General features: G+C 38.7%; 1 protein-coding gene across 2 annotated transcripts; it reads right to left on the bottom strand.

The window, feature by feature from the left end:
* Positions 1-1,764: 1,764 nt before the first annotated feature.
* Positions 1,765-14,382, bottom strand: LOC126817391 (cys-loop ligand-gated ion channel). 2 transcript variants are annotated; one of them, XM_050544358.2, is made up of 8 exons: positions 11,519-11,667; positions 10,054-10,182; positions 9,078-9,275; positions 7,424-7,684; positions 6,517-6,672; positions 5,425-5,601; positions 5,015-5,062; positions 1,765-3,549 (listed from the first exon to the last, which is right to left on the bottom strand). In XM_050544358.2, the coding sequence occupies exons 1-8, from the start codon at positions 11,558-11,560 to the stop codon at positions 3,442-3,444; spliced, it is 1,119 nt and encodes a 372-aa protein (XP_050400315.1). In that variant the 5' UTR covers positions 11,561-11,667; the 3' UTR covers positions 1,765-3,441. The 2 variants fall into 2 exon arrangements, with proteins under 2 accessions (XP_050400315.1, XP_055956449.1); XM_056100474.1 differs by lacking the exons at positions 10,054-10,182; positions 11,519-11,667 and adding an exon at positions 14,279-14,382.
* Between the last annotated feature and the right edge of the window lie 5,635 nt (positions 14,383-20,017).

Raw genomic sequence — 20,017 nt, 5'->3', positions numbered from 1 at the left:
GGGCATACGCCATACAGTGTGCTATGAGGGAAAGTTTGCCAGGGCAGCGGCACTATCGCCTACTCTTGTATCGAATTCCAACCGTTAAGGGATCTTTTACGTGCACGCCAAAGTGTACATGGGACCCTGGTTTCTCGTTACCATCCGAACGACTAGGCAGCTGTCCTTGTCAGCCCCCGCCCCCAGTCCTGTACCACTGACAAGGGGAAACCATCCCAGAGTATTTGCGTAAAAATGATATCGCAATTTATTGAAATTCAAATGAAACATTAACGAATTTATTATAATAACGTTGAGATGTAGGGATGAAATTTAAATCACAAGTATGAACGAATTATTTCCCTTGATTCTAGTTCGTCTATTAATAGCAAATCTCACCTTTTCACTTTTTCCCGCTTTCTAATGGTAATATGTATTCAAGATGACGTCACAGCCTATAGATTCCATTGACGAGGCGTATAGTACAAATAAATTCACTGCCTTCAATATTTTTATGGGCTGATTGTTACTTTTGACAATTTTTGGTTATAAAGCTACGGTTATCGAAATATTCAAAAAGAATCCTATGGGACAAAACATGCAATAGATTTAACATTCACGTCAATGGGGAGGAAATTAGTAGTCTTAGTCCGCATAGCTTTCTATATAATTATCTACCCTTCTTGAGAAACCCATCTCTCTCTCTCCCTCCCTCTCTCCCCCACCCCACTCTCTCTTGGATATAGATAGGTGTCTACTATTGTTTAAGGATTTGTGGGTTCCAGAGCTCTTATGATCCACTTGGACTCACTTGAAGATTTTCTTGTGCTGATGAAATATTTAGTCTGGTAGGCTATATGAGTTTTTATATCTTAATGAAATATAAGGCCTGTCATTGAGCAAATGGCGTGGTTTCGAATCCCCGGTCGTACGTGACAAGGAGTAGGGTCGCCTGTCCAACCTCGTGGGTTTTCTCCGGGCCCTCCGACTTCCTCCCACTGCTAAAGAACCCTACGCGCAAGCGAATTATTGAAATAAAACTAAACCGTATGTTAGTCCCGAAATGACCTAGTTTGTGTCGAGTGGACGTTAAACTCTCTCTCTCTCTTAATGAAATAAATATAATTCCCAGACTTGGAGTGTATTCGAGGCCTGTTAAAACGTGTTATCGAAAATTATAGGTGTTGCTGACTTGCTTTCATCAAATCCGGTTGACAAATATATTTCAAATTCAGGACATCGTTGTAAATATTGAACGGAATTCGAACTTCCGGCTTTGATTCAATTCGATTAAAATGAGGCCCACCAAAGGGAGATTATTGAAGATTATAGACGGTGCACTCGCCATTAGCATACTTTCAAGTTCCCGGATTACCAACGGCGTTGCCCACGACGACGCCTTTAACGAATTCTTTATCATACAAATATTTCAAAGTCTGAAGCTGTTTTTCTTTCAAATTTATCCGATATTCTTCAAAAAAGGACAACTTTACACTGAAAATTCGAAACAAGCTTCTTTTTAAAAGCGACAAGTTTTCCTAATAAGTAAACCGGTGCCGCATCGCAATTGTATAGGCGAAGGTACATATCACTTACCGTCATACAGTCGAGGCTAGATGTAGAGTAACGGAAAATGCCGAAGTTTGCCGAGTGATAGATGGTGCTGACTTAGTTTGACCAAATGTTCAGTTCATCTTTTCTTTGGACTGATATTCCTTTAAGAAATTCAACTTCCGCATTAATGTAGTTAGCAAAGGAATTAAACATCCTCAAATGACGATTAGAGATTTTAAAAACAATTTTTATTCAGAAAAGAAAGGAACTGCAGACCGAGTCTACCAATGCCCTCCACAACAAATAAAATAACAATATTTCTTTTAGAGATTCAACATTGTAATCGGCAAAGGAGACATCTCACAAGTGGCGATCATGGATTTTAAAAACAAGTTTTATTCATAATAGAAAGGGGTCAGAGATCGAATCTACTAATAGCCCCGGGGGGTTGGATGGCCGAATGGTTAGCACGTGCGCGCTGTATCATAAGGCTTGTCATTGAGTCAGCTGGCATGGTTTCAATTTCCCGGTTGTACATGACAAGGAGTAGGATCGCCTGTCCAACCTCGCGGGTTTTCTCCGGGTCCTCCGGTTTCCTCCCACTGCTAAAGACCCCTACGCGCAAGCGAAGTATTGAAATAAAATTGGACCATATGTTAGTCCCGAAATGACATAGTTTGTGTCGAGTGGACGTTAAACCCCATTTCCCTTTCACTCTACTAATAGCCCCCACAACAAATAAAATAAATAAATATCCCAAATATATACATGTACAATCATTGACTATTACCATCAGTTGTATCACAGTTTTAAATGATTGATCCTGTGATTTCACGGGCACGAGTTAAATCAACTAGACCCCCCCCCCCCCTCTGTAGCACAGTTTTAAATGACATAGGGGGGTTGGATGGCTGCATGGTTAGCGCGTGTGCATTGTAACATAATGTCTGTTATCGAGTCAACTGGCGTGACAGCCTGTCTAATAACCTCGTTGGTTTTCTCCGGGTCCTCCGGCAGTTTCCTACCACTGCTAAGGACCCCTGGCGCAAGCGAATTATTGAAATAAATTGAACAATGTGTTAGTCCCGAAATGCCCTTTTTTCAGACGAGCGGTCGTTACCCCCCCCACTCTCTCTCTCTCTTTCTCTCTCTCTCTCTCTCTCGCTCATTGGAAGTAGAATGATGCCTATGAAGAAAATATCAAATTCCAACTGATGAATGTAAAAGTATCGGAAGGTGATGGTCATATCCAAAGAATAACTAAAAAGGGGTAAACACAGCACCTTATTTATCCGAACAGAGACAGGAGCTTCTCTCTTATAACACACTGGCATCACTGTCATGAAATGTTCTCAATGTTTCAATTTCTGGCTTTGTCATTCACGGTCTCTTTGACGTGGACATTCTGGACCATAATTGAGTCAACTGGATCACGGAAAGTCAACACTATTTCCGCTTACTCCGCATTCTGACCTGTGGTAATCATCATCGTCATCATCATCGTCATCATCATCATCATCATCATCATCATCATCACCAACAGGAATGGCGTCAGATGTGTCCGGGGCGTTGCGCATTTGATGAGTCGTTGGTTGGTTTCCAACGGAAGACGTACGTGCAGGAAGTGCATCAGATTTCGGGAGGAGGGTGTGGCCGTTCCTTCTATAACTATTGTGATTAAAATGTAACGAAAGTTCATATCAATTTGTTTAATTGCATATCCACAAAGCCAATCCACAACATTGAGCTGTTTGTATTGATTGTATTCAGAACATACGGTACTTGAAATCACCGTATATTTTACCGGGAATTTAAAAAAAAAGTTTTTAGGGCTCCTGGCTCGCGTCCCACCACTGGAATATCCAGTACCCGCCATTGCTACCCAGCTAGCACACTCGCTAACGTTTTTTATATTGGTCCAGTAGCTATTCTCTTGTTCCTCTTGTTTTTATTAAATAAAGGTTTTCTTCGGAATTTTTGGGTATAGACTTCAGGATACATGGCTTCAGCTTTTTCCTAAAATAATGTAAAAAAGTAACAATGAAATCGGACAAATGTTCGGATGTCAACATATTTGTAAACAAAACAACATGAAATTATTACGCATAAAATCTTAGCCACCAAAGAGCGATGTTTCTATACACGTGTCTAAAAAAACGGTGTAAAATTGATCATATACCTTTTTAAGAGAGAGAGAGAAAAATGGGGTTTACCGTCCACTCGACACAAACTAGGTCATTTCGGGACTAACATATGGTTTAATTTTATTTCAGTGGGAGGAAACCGGAGGACCCGGAGAAAACCCACGAGGTTGGACAGGCGACCCTACTCCTTGTCACGTACAACCGGGGATTCGAAACCACGCCAGTTGACTCAATGACAGGCTTTATGATACCGCGTGCTAACCTTTCGGCCATCCAACCCCCCACCTTTTTAAGATTTAATCACACTTTTAAAATAACCAAGAAGACTGTCCGAGCTATTCTGTAAGTTCATCTGATGAAGGTAGTAAAATTAAAATACAGATCTATATTTCCTTTCGCTTTTTTATACTTTCAGTGTAGATCTGACCGGTTGTAGTGGAAGGTCGCGTCAGGGTTCATACGAGCGGCTTTTGACCCTATTACGTCAGACATTGATTAATCAATCAGCGTTGACGTTTCTAGTGCATGGTTTACCTACAGTTCCGTACCCAGCACGCCAAGAACTCGTCGTAACAGACCGTTTCATTGGTTAATCCCCCACATTAACCAGAAGTAAAGACAAGTAAAACGAAATTTTGAACTATTAAAAATCGAAACGAAATAGTATCTGTCTTTTAATCAGATTGATCCTGGTCAAATTTATATCAACAACTGACCAAAGAATTTAGTTACAGAATAGGTTTGTGGAAGGGCTATTACATGTACCATATTTTTAACAGTTAAATCCAGGACCCAGGTTACGTCAGCCTCCTGTATTGGATAAATCCGCATTTGATCAAGCAGTCTGGGCCATTAGATTTAGTATGTTGCTTCACGAAGACAAAACATGTTGCCAATTGACCACTTCTCAAAGATACATTATTGGTGATTAGATAAAGAGCTGTCAGTTCTCGCTATAACAGTTACAAACTAGATAATGTAAAGGGAATGTGCTGAAAATTACAGCCAAATTGATCCACTCTGAATCGAGAATTTGGCGATTGAATTTTCGGCCTAGCCTCGATCATCATCACTAAAGTCGGTACGATAAAAAAACACAGTCTCGATTATCCATTTTGGCATTTAATCATCAATGAGCCTTGAGCAACAGATCGGATTCAAATCCAGTAAAAATCTGACACATAAGATGACATTGAGAGTTGATTATGGTCTGGATAAGTTAATTCATGTCTAATTAATAATTTAGATAACATTTCAGGCCTAAAGAAAGACCTGAAATAGGCAGATTTAGCTCTTACATAATGTGTGTTTAACTAGAATAATGTATAGTAGCTTACGTGATACAGTTTTTCAGCTTTGTCATAGTACGTCTTCTTTAATCTCAACTACATTAAAACAATAAAACAAAAGTACATTTAATTAATTATATACATAATCTGATTAAAACAGTTTGTCTTTATACAATGGGCTGTATATTTATTTTAAAAAATAAACACAAAAGGTTTTGTTTTTGATTTGGGTTAACAGCCAACCAATGTGTGTTTAACGTCCACTCGACACAAACTAGATCATTTCGGGACTAATACATGGTTCAATTTTATTTCAATAATTCGCTTGAGCGTATGGGTCTTTAGCAGTGGGAGGGAACCTGAAGACCCGGAGAAAAACTCCTTGTCACGTACAAACCACGCCAGTTGACTCAATGACAGACCTTATGATAGACATGTGGGTGTAGTATTAAACTTACCTTACAGTAGACAACCAGACCAAATAGCAGATGGAAAAGAAATAAACATGTAACTAGAACACCAAACGCCGCTCTATCTAAAGTAAGGGCCAATGATGTGGGCGATATCAAGCTAATTACAGCATGCCATACACATGCTCCGGATAAGATTATCATACAACCCAATATATGGGTATCCTGAAAAATATACAAAGATGAAAATTATATCATTTATGTGGGTCCTGAAATATACAAATCATATCATTTAGTGTATTTTAGATACGTCACAAATACTGTATACAAATTACATCATTTAGTGTATTTTAGATACGTTAGATAAGGCATTATAGCCGGACATAGCAAATAAGTGAGATAAGGTATTATAGGTGGACTTACCAAATAAGCTCGATAAGGTATTTTAGATGGACTTACCAAATAAGCTCGATAAGGTATTTTAGATGGACTTACCAAATATGTTAGATACGGTATTTTAGGTGGACTTACCAAATAAGTAAGATAAGGTATTTTAGGTGGACTTACCAAATAAGTTAGATACGGTATTATAGGTGGACTTACCAAATAAGTTAGATAAGGTATTATAGGTGGACTTACCAAATAAGCTAGATAAGGTATTATAGGTGGACTTACCAAATAAGTTAGATAAGGTATTTTAGATGGACTTACGAAATAAGTTATATACGGTATTTTAGGTGGACTTACGAAATAAGTTAGATAAGGTATTTTAGATGGACTTACCAAATAAGTTAGATAAGGTATTTTAGATGGACTTATCAAATAAGTTAGATACGGTATTTTAGATGGACTTACCAAATAAGTAAGATAAGGTATTTTAGGTGGACTTACCAAATAAGTTAGATACGGTATTATAGGTGGACTTACAAAATAAGTTAGATAAGACATTTTGGGTAGATTTATCAAATATGTTAGATAGGATATTTTAAGTGGACTTACCAAATAAGTTAGATAAGGTGTTGTAGGTGGACTTACCAAATAAGTAAGATAAGCCTATGGGTGGACTTACCAAATAAGTAAGATAAGGCCAATGAATGGACTTACCAAATAAGTAAGATAGGGTATTTTAGGTGGACTTACCAAATAAGTAAGATAAGGTATTTTAGGTAAAGATTGTGATGCTGTAAATTTAAAAGCGACACCCGTTAAAACCAAGGTAGCTGTCATCTGTAATCTGTGCTCTGTACCCGAGAACGGGATGGCAAACGTCGTCATAGACAAGGAGCTAATCAATGCCTGAAAATAAAATGGTACAAATTACTTTCCCCATCATTGGCTCTACACATCAAAAAGTCCGTTAAGCAGCGTGAACGGGAGGCGGTTTGTTGATTTAAAGCTGCATAATGCAAGAGATAAATCTGTCAAATGAAGATCATTCTTCTGGTTTCAAATGTTACATAAATTATTATTTAGACTTTTATTCACGTGACAAGTCCATAATCAACTCTCTAGGACATCGGATGGCTGTGATATTGACCATAAACGTCATAGAATCGGTTAACGTTAAAAATGACGTCACTCAATACAAGGACTAAATCTTACATAATGCATCTTTAATTATCGTGTTTGACCGCCTCCTTTAGCCCAGTCGGAGTAGAACAATAGGACGTTAAACCCTATTTCAATTCATTTCATCTTTTCGACTGTCTAATGTTGAAAGCAAAACCGATATGTTTTATTTCAATATGGGGGGGGGGGACCACGGTGACAAAGTGGGTAAGATGCTGGCTCGCTAGCCTGGAGGTCGATCCCGGTGTTGGCCGAGAAAGTTCATCCAGGATTTCCCGGTGTGGTTTCCCCTTGTTAGTGGTGCAGGACGGAGGGGCTGACAAGGACAGCTGTCTAGTCGTTCGGATGGGGCGAAAATCCGAGGTCCCGTGTACATATTGGTGTGCACGTAAAAGATGCCTTTACTTGACAGTTGCAATTCCATGTAAGAGTAGGTGCATGTAAGATTAAATTGAAGACGTATATCAGCCTTACTTACCATCACAAAAATAATATTCCATATAAAGAAACCAGGTCTCCGGAAGGCAATGAACGTAAAAGTTAAGGTGGGGTATTTTTTCTTGGTAGCGAATATTTCATGGGACAAATTGACATCTTGGGTTGCTTCCACGTGATCCCGTAACGCCCATTCTTGTGCATCCAGGAAACCTCGTGGATTAACTCGGCTTAATTCCTTCTCGTCTTCCAATAGATTTACTTGATTATCAGTTAATTCTGTTGTGATTAATACAGATAAATCCTGGCAATACACAAACAGTTTATATATAACATCTGGGCGGATCCAGGAGTTTCAGAAAGGGGGGGGGGTGCGTGCTGCCCCCACTAGGGAGTGCGAAGCCCGGCCCTCGGTGGGCGGACTGACGGGCAATCAACCAAGTCACCAATCCACTCGTTTCGGAGTAAATTACGATTTCCAACCTAAACTGACCGTTAATTCCTTTCCCACGAGAATATATGGGTAAAAAATTGTTCGCCACCGCAAAAAAATGGGGGGGGGGGGCGTGCGACGGGTGTACCCCCCTGGATCCGCGCCTGCATATGGGTGGGGGAGGTGGGGAGGGGCTTCGGTGGTTGTGTACCTCAGGGAGTACGCTGTCCGGGAAAAATTTCCTTCAAAGCACACTGTATGGCGTATGCCCGTCTTCAATAGCCCAGTCGGGGCAGAACAGTAGGAAGTTAAACTCCATTTCATTTCATTTCATTTCATATCCGACAATCTACATGATGGCATCGTTTTTGTAACCATTGTCAGATTAGAGAAAATATTTGACATTTAATTATTTTCAAAATAAATAAAATTCATCTTCGCATCCGATAACAAATACAATGACTTAAATCTGGGGATGAATTGATCTCTTAATGGGGTATGAGAACAATGAATCAAACTGTATTCGTTCTCTGGTCATGTCATGTATTCTTGGCCAAGATGGGACCCAAGGAAACCCGTTGTTCTTAGGGCCCAGAGCTACCAAGTCCGCCTCTTAAGACCGCTTGACCAGATTATCATCTATATACTTTATCTATATTTTCAAATTTTCCTACACAATTTCCTAAAATAACTGAAATAAACACCAAGGAGGCGAGCAGCACTATGGTTTATATATCTTATAAATAGAGAATCTCCTACGAGTCTTTTTTGATATCAAAAAATATCAACACAAGTTGATAAAGTAACAAAAAACGAGGCTCTGTCGAGATGTTATTACTTTATGGACGGGTGTTGATATTTTTGATATCAAAAAAGACGAGTATTATCACCCAATCCCTTTCTTACATGCACAAATAAATAAATATAATTCTTTGCTATAGATTTCACTTTTACTGAACTTGATTACATTATGGCGTAGTGATACACCATTTTTGACAGCAATTCAACCATTACAAAGTCCTTTATATTGACCCAGTGTTTCCATCAAGGTCAATTAAATAAAAATGGTTCATTTTTAATAAAAAAAGAAATTACTTTTAATAAAAAAATGAACTATTCTTTGAAAACAAAAGTAGTTCCTTTCAACTGGCCAATCAAATTCATGTAAAGCGATATCTCCTTAGCAGTAGATTATGGAATTTATCACACAAGCGATATCTACCGTAGAATGTATTATTGGGTGATAAAGTATTTTAAATTTTACCTGAACATCAAAAGGGAAATTATGAAGTTCCAGATGTTCTGAGAATGTCCCTTTAATTCTTCTGGTTTCTATAATATACGCCTCTCTCTGAGATGTAAATTCTACTTCCGTTGATAGCCGTGTTCTAGGCGAGCCTATGATGTTCTGGATCTGAATTTTAGGGTTCCACATTTCTGATTGGGAAGCTTCGTCTAAAGACTAAACAAAATAACACAAAATTTATTTTGGAGATAAAATGCTCGACACTTAAAGACATTAGTGATTCGATTACAGTCATATTGTAGGCATATAATACGGACTGGGGATTTCAGGGATGCCGCATTATTTTTACTATGAAGTTTAGTTTATATAGCGACATATTAATTTCCAAGCAATAATTAGCAAAATAAAATAATTTATAATATGCCCGTTATGAGAGAGAGAGAGAGAGAGAGAGAGAGAGAGATATGCGATATAATGTCTACTTGACACAAACTAGGTCATTTCGGGACGAACATATGGCTCAATTTTATTTCTATACTTCGGTTGCGCGTAGAGGTCTTTAGCAGTGGGTGTGGGGGGGACGGGGGACCCACGAGGTTGAACAGGCAACCCTACTCCTTGTCACGTAGAAGCGGGAAATCGAAACCACGCCAGTTGACTCAACGACAGACCTTATGATACACCGCGCACGTGCTAAACATTTGGCTAAACTTTCAAAACAGAAAGTTTATCGGATTTTCCGGCGTGATTTCTTTCCCCTTGTAAGATATGCAGGACCGAGGGTCTAGCAAGGACAGCTATCTAGTCGTTCGGATGGGACGAAAAAACGAGGTCCCGTGTACACATTGGAATTAGATATAAGAGTAGGTCGTAGCGTCGCTGTCCGGGCAAAATTTCCCTCATAGAACACTGTATGACGTATGCCAACCTTCATTAACCCAGTCGGGGCAGAAAAGTAGGACGTTAGACCCCATTTCATTACATTTCCGCCTACCTTGTTTGTGCCATGATCTAACGTACATTCCCGCCATCTTACTTTTATGTAAACGTCTGCTTCGAACGTTTCTTGTAATGTGTCTATTTCACCAACTTTCAAGAATATTAAACTCACAAACACTTCACGCTGTCGAAGAGAAATTGTTTAAAAAATCATTCAAATTTATTACAAGAGACACTCTTAGATTGTACAAGCTGTCATCATCACAATTCCAAGAATTAGTTTAGTGCAGAGGTTCTCAATTAAACTTTTTTTGCCAACGTCACACCTTGGAACATATGAACAAATAGCGACACACCTGGCTAAATATATATGAAAAATATTGAAATTTGCAAAATTAAAACATGGCAAGTCATAGACGGCACACAACCGTAGACAGAGACTAGTCATAGAAACATAGAATGACTCAAACTAAATAAAGAAAAACACAGCTATGAACTTACTTTATTGCAGTCAAATAGCTGGTTTCTTTAGTTAGAAATTTTCTTAAGTGTGCCGTTTAAAATTTCGTTGCACACTTAGGAAGATCTCGTGGCCCACCTGTGTGTCGTGACACACTGGTTGAGAATCACTGGTTTAGTGGTACATAATAATAATAATAATAATATGTACATTTATATGGCGCTAGTACTCCATGCACGGATGCATGCTCACAGCGCATACAGATTAATTAATTCGATTAATCATGATAACATTTCTCAAAAAGATGGGTTTTAAGTCTTGATTTAAAACAAGAGAGAGTTGGAGATGATTTAATGGTTTCTGGTAGATTGTTCCACTCTTTAGGTGCATTGACTGCGAATGATCTGTATCCGAATGATTTTAGCTTCCACCTTGGGCAACACAACTGATGAAGTCTGTTTGATCGGAGGTTACGTGAGGGAACATGTATTTGCATAAGGTCGGATAAGTATTTTGGAGCTATGCCATTTACACACTGATAAGTCAAGGACAGGATTTTGAAGATGATTCTTTCATTTATTGGCAGCCAATGGAGTGATTTCAGAACAGGAGTTATATGAGAGTATTTTGATGATCTGGTAACAATTCGAGCTGCGGTATTTTGTACAAGTTGGAGTTTTTTAATATTGGCAATAGATGTTTCTGCTAACAAGCTGTTACAGTAGTCAATCCTTGAGAAAACCAGAGAACACACAAGTGTAGCAGCTGCTTCCTGGCTAATCAAGTGTCTTATATGGCTAATGTTTCTGAGCTGAAAATAGCATTTTCGACAAATTTCGCGAATGTGACTGTCCATGCGTAGATTAGGCTCTAAGAGGACACCTAATATTATATATCTCAATTCTCCGCACTATCTAGTGGTACATAATATTATATATCCCAACTCTCTGCACTAGTCTAGTGGTACATAATATAATATATCCCAATTCTCCGCACTAGTCTAGTAGTGTTACATAATAGGATATAGTCTAGTTTTACACAGTAACAAAATACTACTTACCACTTTCGATGTAACATTGACTGAACTAGATACCCCGTCCATATTGAATAAAGTTTTGTTTAAATTCAAAGTACATACGCCATCAAATATATTTATCGACAAGAAAAATATTTATTTAATCACATTATATCATGAAATAGGTAATGCACAAATTTCAGAAATCACATTATAATGAAAATCTATAATGCACAAATTTCACAAAGCACATTATAATGAAAATCTATAATGCACAAATTTCACAAATCACATTATAATGAAAATCTATAATGCACAAATTTCACAAATCACATTATAATGAAAATCTATAATGCACAAATTTCACAAATCACATTATAATGAAAATCTATAATGCACAAATTTCACAAAGCACATTATAATGAAAATCTATAATGCACAAATTTCACAAATCACATTATAATGAAAATCTATAATGCACAAATTTCACAAATCACATTATAATGAAAATCTATAATGCACAAATTTCACAAATCATATTTAATGCACAAATTTCACAAATCATATGTAATGCACAAATTTCACAAATCACATTTTATATAATACACAAACATGAAACGTCCAAATATATACACTGTAGTTGTCGTTATATTGTTAAGTACATATTTTGAACGTATAACTCACAGTGATCTATACTTATAATTTTTAGACTTGTATATATCATAGGAGATATGGCCTATACCTATAATTCTTGGTCTTTAATATATCATAGTTGTCGCAGTTATAGCACACCTTTTGTTGTTCCCCAATGTTCTTTATTCATATACAACCAGATTATAGATATAAAGGACTTGGTTACTTATAATAATAGTGTATTCATATACAACAAGATTAGGGATATATAGAACCTATTTACTTATAATAGTAGTGTATTCATATTTTATTGTGATATTCTTTACACGGTACACTGGGGTTCAGTGAATTACTCTTATCAGTGACCTGAACAATTTTAACACGGGCAATCCAAGTTTTGGAACTTTAAAAAAGTGTATTAACCTGCGTAGATTCATGGGTGGGTCGCGGTATTCAAGCGATAGTCGTGTTTCAAGGTCTGTCCCAAAAATCGAAAACTTTCGATCACCTTCGATCGAATGTTAGAATGATGAATTTAAGATATTACACAATTATATTGTTATTATTTTTGTTTATATAGTTGCGCTTGAAGAGGTTCCAATATGCAATTTGTTTTCTTTTCAAACATCTTATATATATATATAGCCAGTCGAGGGGTTGAATGGCTGAATGGTTAGCACGTGCGCGCTGTATCATAAGGTCTGTCATTGAGTAAATTGGCGTGGTTTTGATTCCCCGGTTGTACGTGACAAGGAGTAGGGTCGCTTGGTCAACCTCGTGGGTTTTCTCCGGGTCCTCCGTTTTCTCCTACTGCTAAAGCGAATTACTGAATTAAATTTTACCATGTTAGTCCCCAAATGACATAGTTTGTGTTGAATGGGCGCTTACACCTCAGCCCCTATCCCTATCTGTCCGTTTGTGATGAGTGGTCTTTACCCCACCCCACCCTCTGTCTCACTGGCATTATAATGGTTTTCAAAACTTTTTAACGCCAGTCGTGACAAATACTTTTATATAAGTAAACCACTTCCTGGATTAATTAAAGTAGTATGAAGTCCTTAAAACTTAATATGGTTAAATTTTATTTGATATTTCGCTTTCTGGTAGGGGTCTTTAGCAGTGGGAGGAAATCGGAGGACCCGCGGAAAACCCACGAGGTTGGACAGGCGATCCTACTCCTTGTCAGGTTCAAGCTGCTAAATGGAGATCACCCCAATGACAGACCATATAATCTATAGCGCACGCCTTAAACCATTCTAAAAGTTAAGGCCCACTGCAGATTTGGCCATAGGTCACGGGGTGTAAACCGGGATAGCATTAACCTTAACCCTAGAGTTCGCCCGAACCCTACCCCACTATCTCGTCAACAATCACTGCCCTAACCCTATTTATATCACGCGACCTATGACGAAATCTGCGTTGGGCCTTAAATTATAGACCTTGAATGTGGGGGGGGGGGCTGGATGGCCGAATGGTTAGCACGCGCGCGCTGTATCATAAAGCCTGTCATTGAGTCAACTGGCATGGTATCGAATCCCCGGTTGTACGTGACAAGGAGTAGGGTCGCCTGTCCAACCTCGTGGGTTTTCTCCGGGTCCTCCGTTTTCCTCCCACTGCTAAAGACCCCTAACCGCAAGCAAATTATTGAAATAAAATTCAAACCATATGATAGTCCCGAAATGACCTAGTTTTTCCGAGTGGACGTTAAACCCCATATCTCTCTCTCTCTCTCTCTCGCTCTCTCTATTTTGAATGTAATACTATATGAAAATAAATTAAATCTGTTTCTTGTTGATAGGTGAGTTAGTTAGTCAAGGAAGTATTACGAACGAAGAACAGCAAAGTAAAAAAAATACATGGTTTCTATTATGTCAATTTTATTATATCACGAGACACTGTAATTGAGACATCACATGATTGTGAATATATGTTACACAAATATCCAGTCTTAAAAATCGGTCGACACCTATTACATACTCTTACATCCAGCCTTATTTCATGTCACCGCATTTTCTATTTTCGTAAACAGAAGCTTTAAATTAATTATATGGCGGCATGCACCCGTTAAAATGGCATACAATACCCGACAATATGTAATAAACTGATATACTTATTTGACATGATTTGACAGATATAGCCACCCATACAGCCAGGTGAGTTTCACAACATTACCTTAATACGGATGAATGCACTGTATTAGCTAATCAGCAATCCAAATCAGGTAAATTAGTCACGAATATCCAGTCTTGACTGACATATAATAATTTGGAGTATTTAGTGACCCCAGCTGTGAACTTGTCAGTATAATTAACACATCAGAAAGATATGAAGATACACCTGCGAATATATTGACATTATGTAAAGGTATGTTATCAATATGGTTTTAAACAATAAAATATAATAATAAAATAGGCTATATATTTATCACGTGAATTAAATAACCCAACGTTTTATAATTTTATAGGCGGTCACGGTGGCGAAGTTGGTAACACGCTGTTCCTAAAATAGAAACTGAATTAAGCAACCTAAGGTTTTACATATGTTATACAGCATTCAATGTTGTTATGTTAGGGTATTTAATCAATATAAGGGGATCACGGTGGCTAAGTGGGTAAGGCGCTGGCTCGCTAGCCTGGAGGTCGGGTGTTCGATCCCTGCATTGGCCGAGAAAGTTCATCCAGATTTTCCGGCGTGGTTCTCCCTTGTCAGTGATGCAGGACGGAGGGGCTGACAAGGACAGCTGTCTAGTCGTTCGGATGGGACGAAAAACCGAGGTCCCGTGTACACATTGGCGTGCACGTTAAAGATCCCTTGACAGTTGGAATTCGATATAAGAGTAGGCCGTAGTGCCGCTGTCCGGGCAAAATTTCCCTCATAGCACACTGTATGGCGTATGCCCGTCTTCATTAGCCCAGTTCGGAGCAAAACAGTAGGACGTTAAACCCCATTTCATTTCATTTCATTTCATTTAATCAATATAAACATTTTATAATTAGAATACGAATCAAATAACCTACTGATTAATAACTTGTTATTGATTATTCATTTTTACAGTTAATCGTGAACAGCCGTTGAATCGCAGATCAGATTCAAATCTGTTTAAAATCGTATCCATCCAATGACATCAATAGTTGATTATGGTCTTGTTTTGTTAATAAATGTCTAATTAATAATTTAGATAACATTTCAGCCCTAAAGAAAGACCTGCAATAGGAAGATTTAGCTCTTACATAATGTATGTTTAAGTAAAAATGCAGTTTTCCATCATTGTGATCTTTTAAAAAATAAACAATTAACAAATCATATAAATGGCTATATCGTGGTGCAATATTAACTAAAACAAAATGCCATATTTAGTATGATTAAAATAACCTAAATAACTTTCCGTATATTAACGCGTGATCTTTTAAAAAAAATATATAATATACAAATATATTATAGGTTATATCCTGGTCCAATTTGAACTAATTGAAGGTCGTTTTACATCTATATTGTGTATATAAAGGTGTGTTATCAATGTAGTTATATATTTTGCTATATCACCGTGCACTGTGCATCAATATTAAACATACATTATTTAAGAGCTAAATCTACTTATTGCAGGTCTTTCTTTAGGCTTGAAATGTTATATAAACTATTAATTCGACATTTATTAACATTAACAAGACCATAATCGACTCCCGAGGGCATCGCTAGCCTGCGATCTTTAGTGGATTACGAGCCGATTGACTGTATAACTTTCCTTCACGATTTAACGATTAAATGGATAATCGAGACTATGCTGTTTATCGTACTGACTTTACTAATGATGATCGAGGCTAGGCGGAAATTTCAAACGCTTTGTTCTCGGTTCATAGTGGACCAATTTGAATGAAATTTTCAGCAAATTTCCTTACGTTATCTAGTTTTTGACTATTATAGCCAGAACTACCAACTCGTTATCGAATCTCCCATAATGTATCTTTAACTAAGGTACATCATTATATAGCTTGTGAATTGAGTAGAAACATCTCAATTATCTGCACCAACCGATCTAATTAAGACTGGTATACTTTACGTGGTGTGCTTTACCATCAACTCCTATTGCGATTTTTTTTTTTTGGGGGGGGGGGGAGCCACGGTGACTAAGTGGGTAAGACGTTGCATTGGCGGGGGAAAGGTCATCGGGTTTTTCGGACGTAGTTCCCCCTTGTCAGTGGTGCAGGAAGGAAGGACTGACAAGCACAGCTGTCTAGTCGTTCGGATTGGACGAAAAACCGAGGTCCCATATAAGGGTAGGCCATAGTGCCGCCCCCCGGGCAAAATGTCCCTCATAGCACACTGTATGGCGTATGCCCGTCTTCATTAGCCCCGTTCGGAGCAGAACAGTAGGACGTTAAACCCCATTTCATTTCATTTCCAACTGTCAGGGGATCTTGTCAATGCTATACAAAGAGCCTCGGTTTGTCGTCCCATCCCAATGAATATAGACACTTTTCTGTACCATTAGTCCTGAAATGACCTAGTTTGTCGTCCCATCCGAAGGGCTATAGCAGGCTATAGACAGGCCTTACCGTCCTGGACCATGGACAACAATGTTATGTACCAGAAACTTTATAATAAATATTTGACCGGGTTATTTTAAGTGACGTGATAAGACATACAATATGGGTCACTGTCACTGGATTTTATCACAACCATAACTATATATATATATATATATACATGTTTATAGACACAGATAAGAATATACTTCACTAACATTTGTTTAAACAAAACAATTTTATAAGAGAGTATTATCATACTATGGGCCAGGAACTGACTATCACCATCATCGCAGCAGCCATCATGGAATTCTGATCACAATTGTCCAAGGAACAATCATGTGAATTTTATAATAAGAACCATTTTACTATGGACCATAAAATGACTACGACATCATCGTAGCCATTATGGAATTGTGACATCCATTAATGGGTGCGCAATTGTCCACGGAATACGCATGTCAAGTTTCATGTTGATTGATTATGAATTGACGGAACCATGGGCTATTTTCAATGATCGTCACCCCTAAGAACAACAAGGTTAGTGCCCAGTTCCCTTTTACAAATCTTACAAATATTTTCGGGTAAAATTCAATTTCCTGGAAAGATAAAAATACCACTGACGTAATTCAGAAAAATAGTCTAGAGAGAGAGAGAGAGAGAGAGAGAGAGAGAGATGGGGTTTACCGTCCACTCGACACAGACTAGGTCATTTCGGGACTAACATATGGTTTAATTTTATTTCAATAATTCGCTTGAGAGTAGGGGTCTTTAGCAGTGTGAGGGAACCGGAGGACCCGGAGAAAACCCACGAGGTTGGACAGGCGACCCTACTCCTTGTCACGTACAACCGGGGAATCGAAACCACGCCAGTTGACTCAATGACCGGCCTTATTATACAGCGCTTACGTGCTAACCATTCAGCCATCCAACCCCCCGAATAGTTTAAACGAAGGAGAGAAAAACATGTTCTGAATGTAAGATTAATTAAGTTTTAAATACACCCTCTTTTAATGGACATTCCTCGAACAATATAAGTACGATTTTTTAAATTATAAAATTAGATATGTTCCTTTCGCATAACTGAAATAGATATCAATAGAGATTTTGTTAACAAAAGGTATTTTTTTTTCTGGTTGAGAAGTCGACAAGTGCACAGGTGTATCATACGTCTAGTGTTATAACATCGTTAGTGATATATGCGTAAGCTAATATATTTATATATATGGCTATTAGTAAGTTATACACAGTCTCTACACTGAAACTGGGTAAGTCTTTTAGGGAGAGAGAGAGAAATGGGGTTTAACGTCCACTTGACACAAACTAGGTCATTTCGGGACTAACATATGGTTTAATTTTATTTCAATAAGGGGTCTTTAGCAGTGGGAGTAAACCGGGGGACCCGAATAAAACCCACGAGGTTGGACAGGCAACCCTACTCCCTGTCACGTACAACCGGGGATTCGAAACCACACCAGTTGACTAAATGACAGGCCTTATGATACAGCGCGCACACGTTAACCATTCGGCCATCCACCCCCCCTAGTCTTTTAGGGAAAGGTATATGTGAGTTAAAACCATTGCTCGTCAATTGGAGAATTGAGTTGGATTTTTAAAAGGATTAGGGGGGTTGGATGGCTGAATGGTTAGCGTGCGCGCGCTGTATCATACAGTCTGTCATTGAGTCGACTGGCGTGGTTTCGAATCCCTGGTTGTACGTGGCAAGGAGTAGGATCGCCTGTCCAACCTCGTGGGTTTTCTCCGGGTCCCCCGGTTTCCTCCCACTGCTAAAGACCACTACGCGCAAGCGAATTATGTAAATAAAATTAAACCATATGTTAGTCCCGAAATGACCTAGTTTGTGTCGAGTGGACGTTAAACCCCATTTCTCTCTCTCTCTCTTTTAAAAGGATTAGCAGTTCAAAATATGAGTCACGGTGGCTAAGTGGGTAAGACGCTGGCTCGCTAGCCTGGAGGTCCCGTGTTCGCAATCCCTCTATTGGCAGAGAAAGTTCATTGGGATTTTCCGACGTGGTGTCCCCTTCTCAGTGGTGTAGGACAGAAGTCCTGACCAAGACATCTGTGTAGTCGTTCGGATGATACGATAAACCGATCCATTGGCAGTTGGAGTTCGACATAAGAGTAGGCCATAGTGCCGCTGCCCGGGCAAAATTTCCCTCATAGCACACTGTATGGCGTATGCCCGTCTTCATTAGTCCAGTTCGGAGCACAACAGTAGGACGTTAAACCCCATTTCATTTCATTGAATTGAAAACTTGACAACATTCTGTAGACGATATAACTAAACAAGTGAAATCCATTTATAGACATCACTTTTTTCCGGTTTAATCAAATGTTTTGATGATTTTGTTTTCTTAATTCAAAGTAATTAGTTATTGTCTGGTCAAGATTAACTGGGAGAAATTATTCATGAATGGTTGATTCCGGTAATAAAAGAGAGAGAGAGAGAGAGAGGGGGAGGAGAGAGAGAGAGAGAGAGAGAGGGAGAGAGAGAGAGGGGGGGGGGGGGTCATGTCATAATGGTACAATTTGTATATTTACATAATTCGCTAGCGCGTAGAAAAATCTTTAGCGCTGAGAGAAACCCTACGTGGTTAGGCCGGCAACCTTACTCTTTGTCACGTGCGAGTGTGGGATCGAGACCACGACTCATTAACAGACCATATGATCTAAAGCGCACGCGTTAGACCGGGATGACGAACCAAATGTTCACAAGACTAGAAAAAGAAGAATAGAAGAGAAGAATAAAACGCAAGCGGTGATTGGGGGGTTGGATGGCCGAATAGTTATCACGTGCGGGCTGTATCATAAGGTCTGTCATTGAGTCAACTGGCGTGGTTTCGATTCCCCGGTTGTACGTGACAAGGAGTAGGCCGGGTCGCCTGTCCAGTCTCGTGGGTTTTCTCCGGGTCCTCCGGTTTCCTCCCACTACTAAAGACCCCTACGCGCAAGCGAATTATTGAAATAAAATTGAACCATAATATGTTAGTCCCGAAATGACCTAGTTTGTGTCGAGTGGACGTTAAATCCCATCTCTCTCTCTCTCTCTCTCTCCCTCTCTCTCCCTCTCTCTGTCTCGCAAGCGGTGGCGCTAACACCACCAGATAAAAATACAAATAACGACTAGGCCACCGGATTTAATGATATGGAAATCTCACATATAATTTGGATAAAATTAATTTCGAACCTTGACTTTATAACTTAATGTCAAAGTTGATTTATCGGGGATTTTAAAATAGAGCCTCAGAGTAAGGTCGTATATCTGATAGTTAGTCATAACAGACAGTTGACTATTAATACAGCGATGCGAAACTGAAAACTTTGCTGACTGGGAATAACTTCACGATAACATTTTCGAGAATAAAAA

This window comes from Patella vulgata, chromosome 4, assembly GCF_932274485.2.
Source record: "Patella vulgata chromosome 4, xgPatVulg1.2, whole genome shotgun sequence".
Classification (NCBI taxonomy): domain Eukaryota; kingdom Metazoa; phylum Mollusca; class Gastropoda; family Patellidae; genus Patella; species Patella vulgata.
The sequence above is the reverse complement of the archived record's forward strand: the minus strand, read 5'-3'. Positions and strand labels throughout refer to the sequence as shown.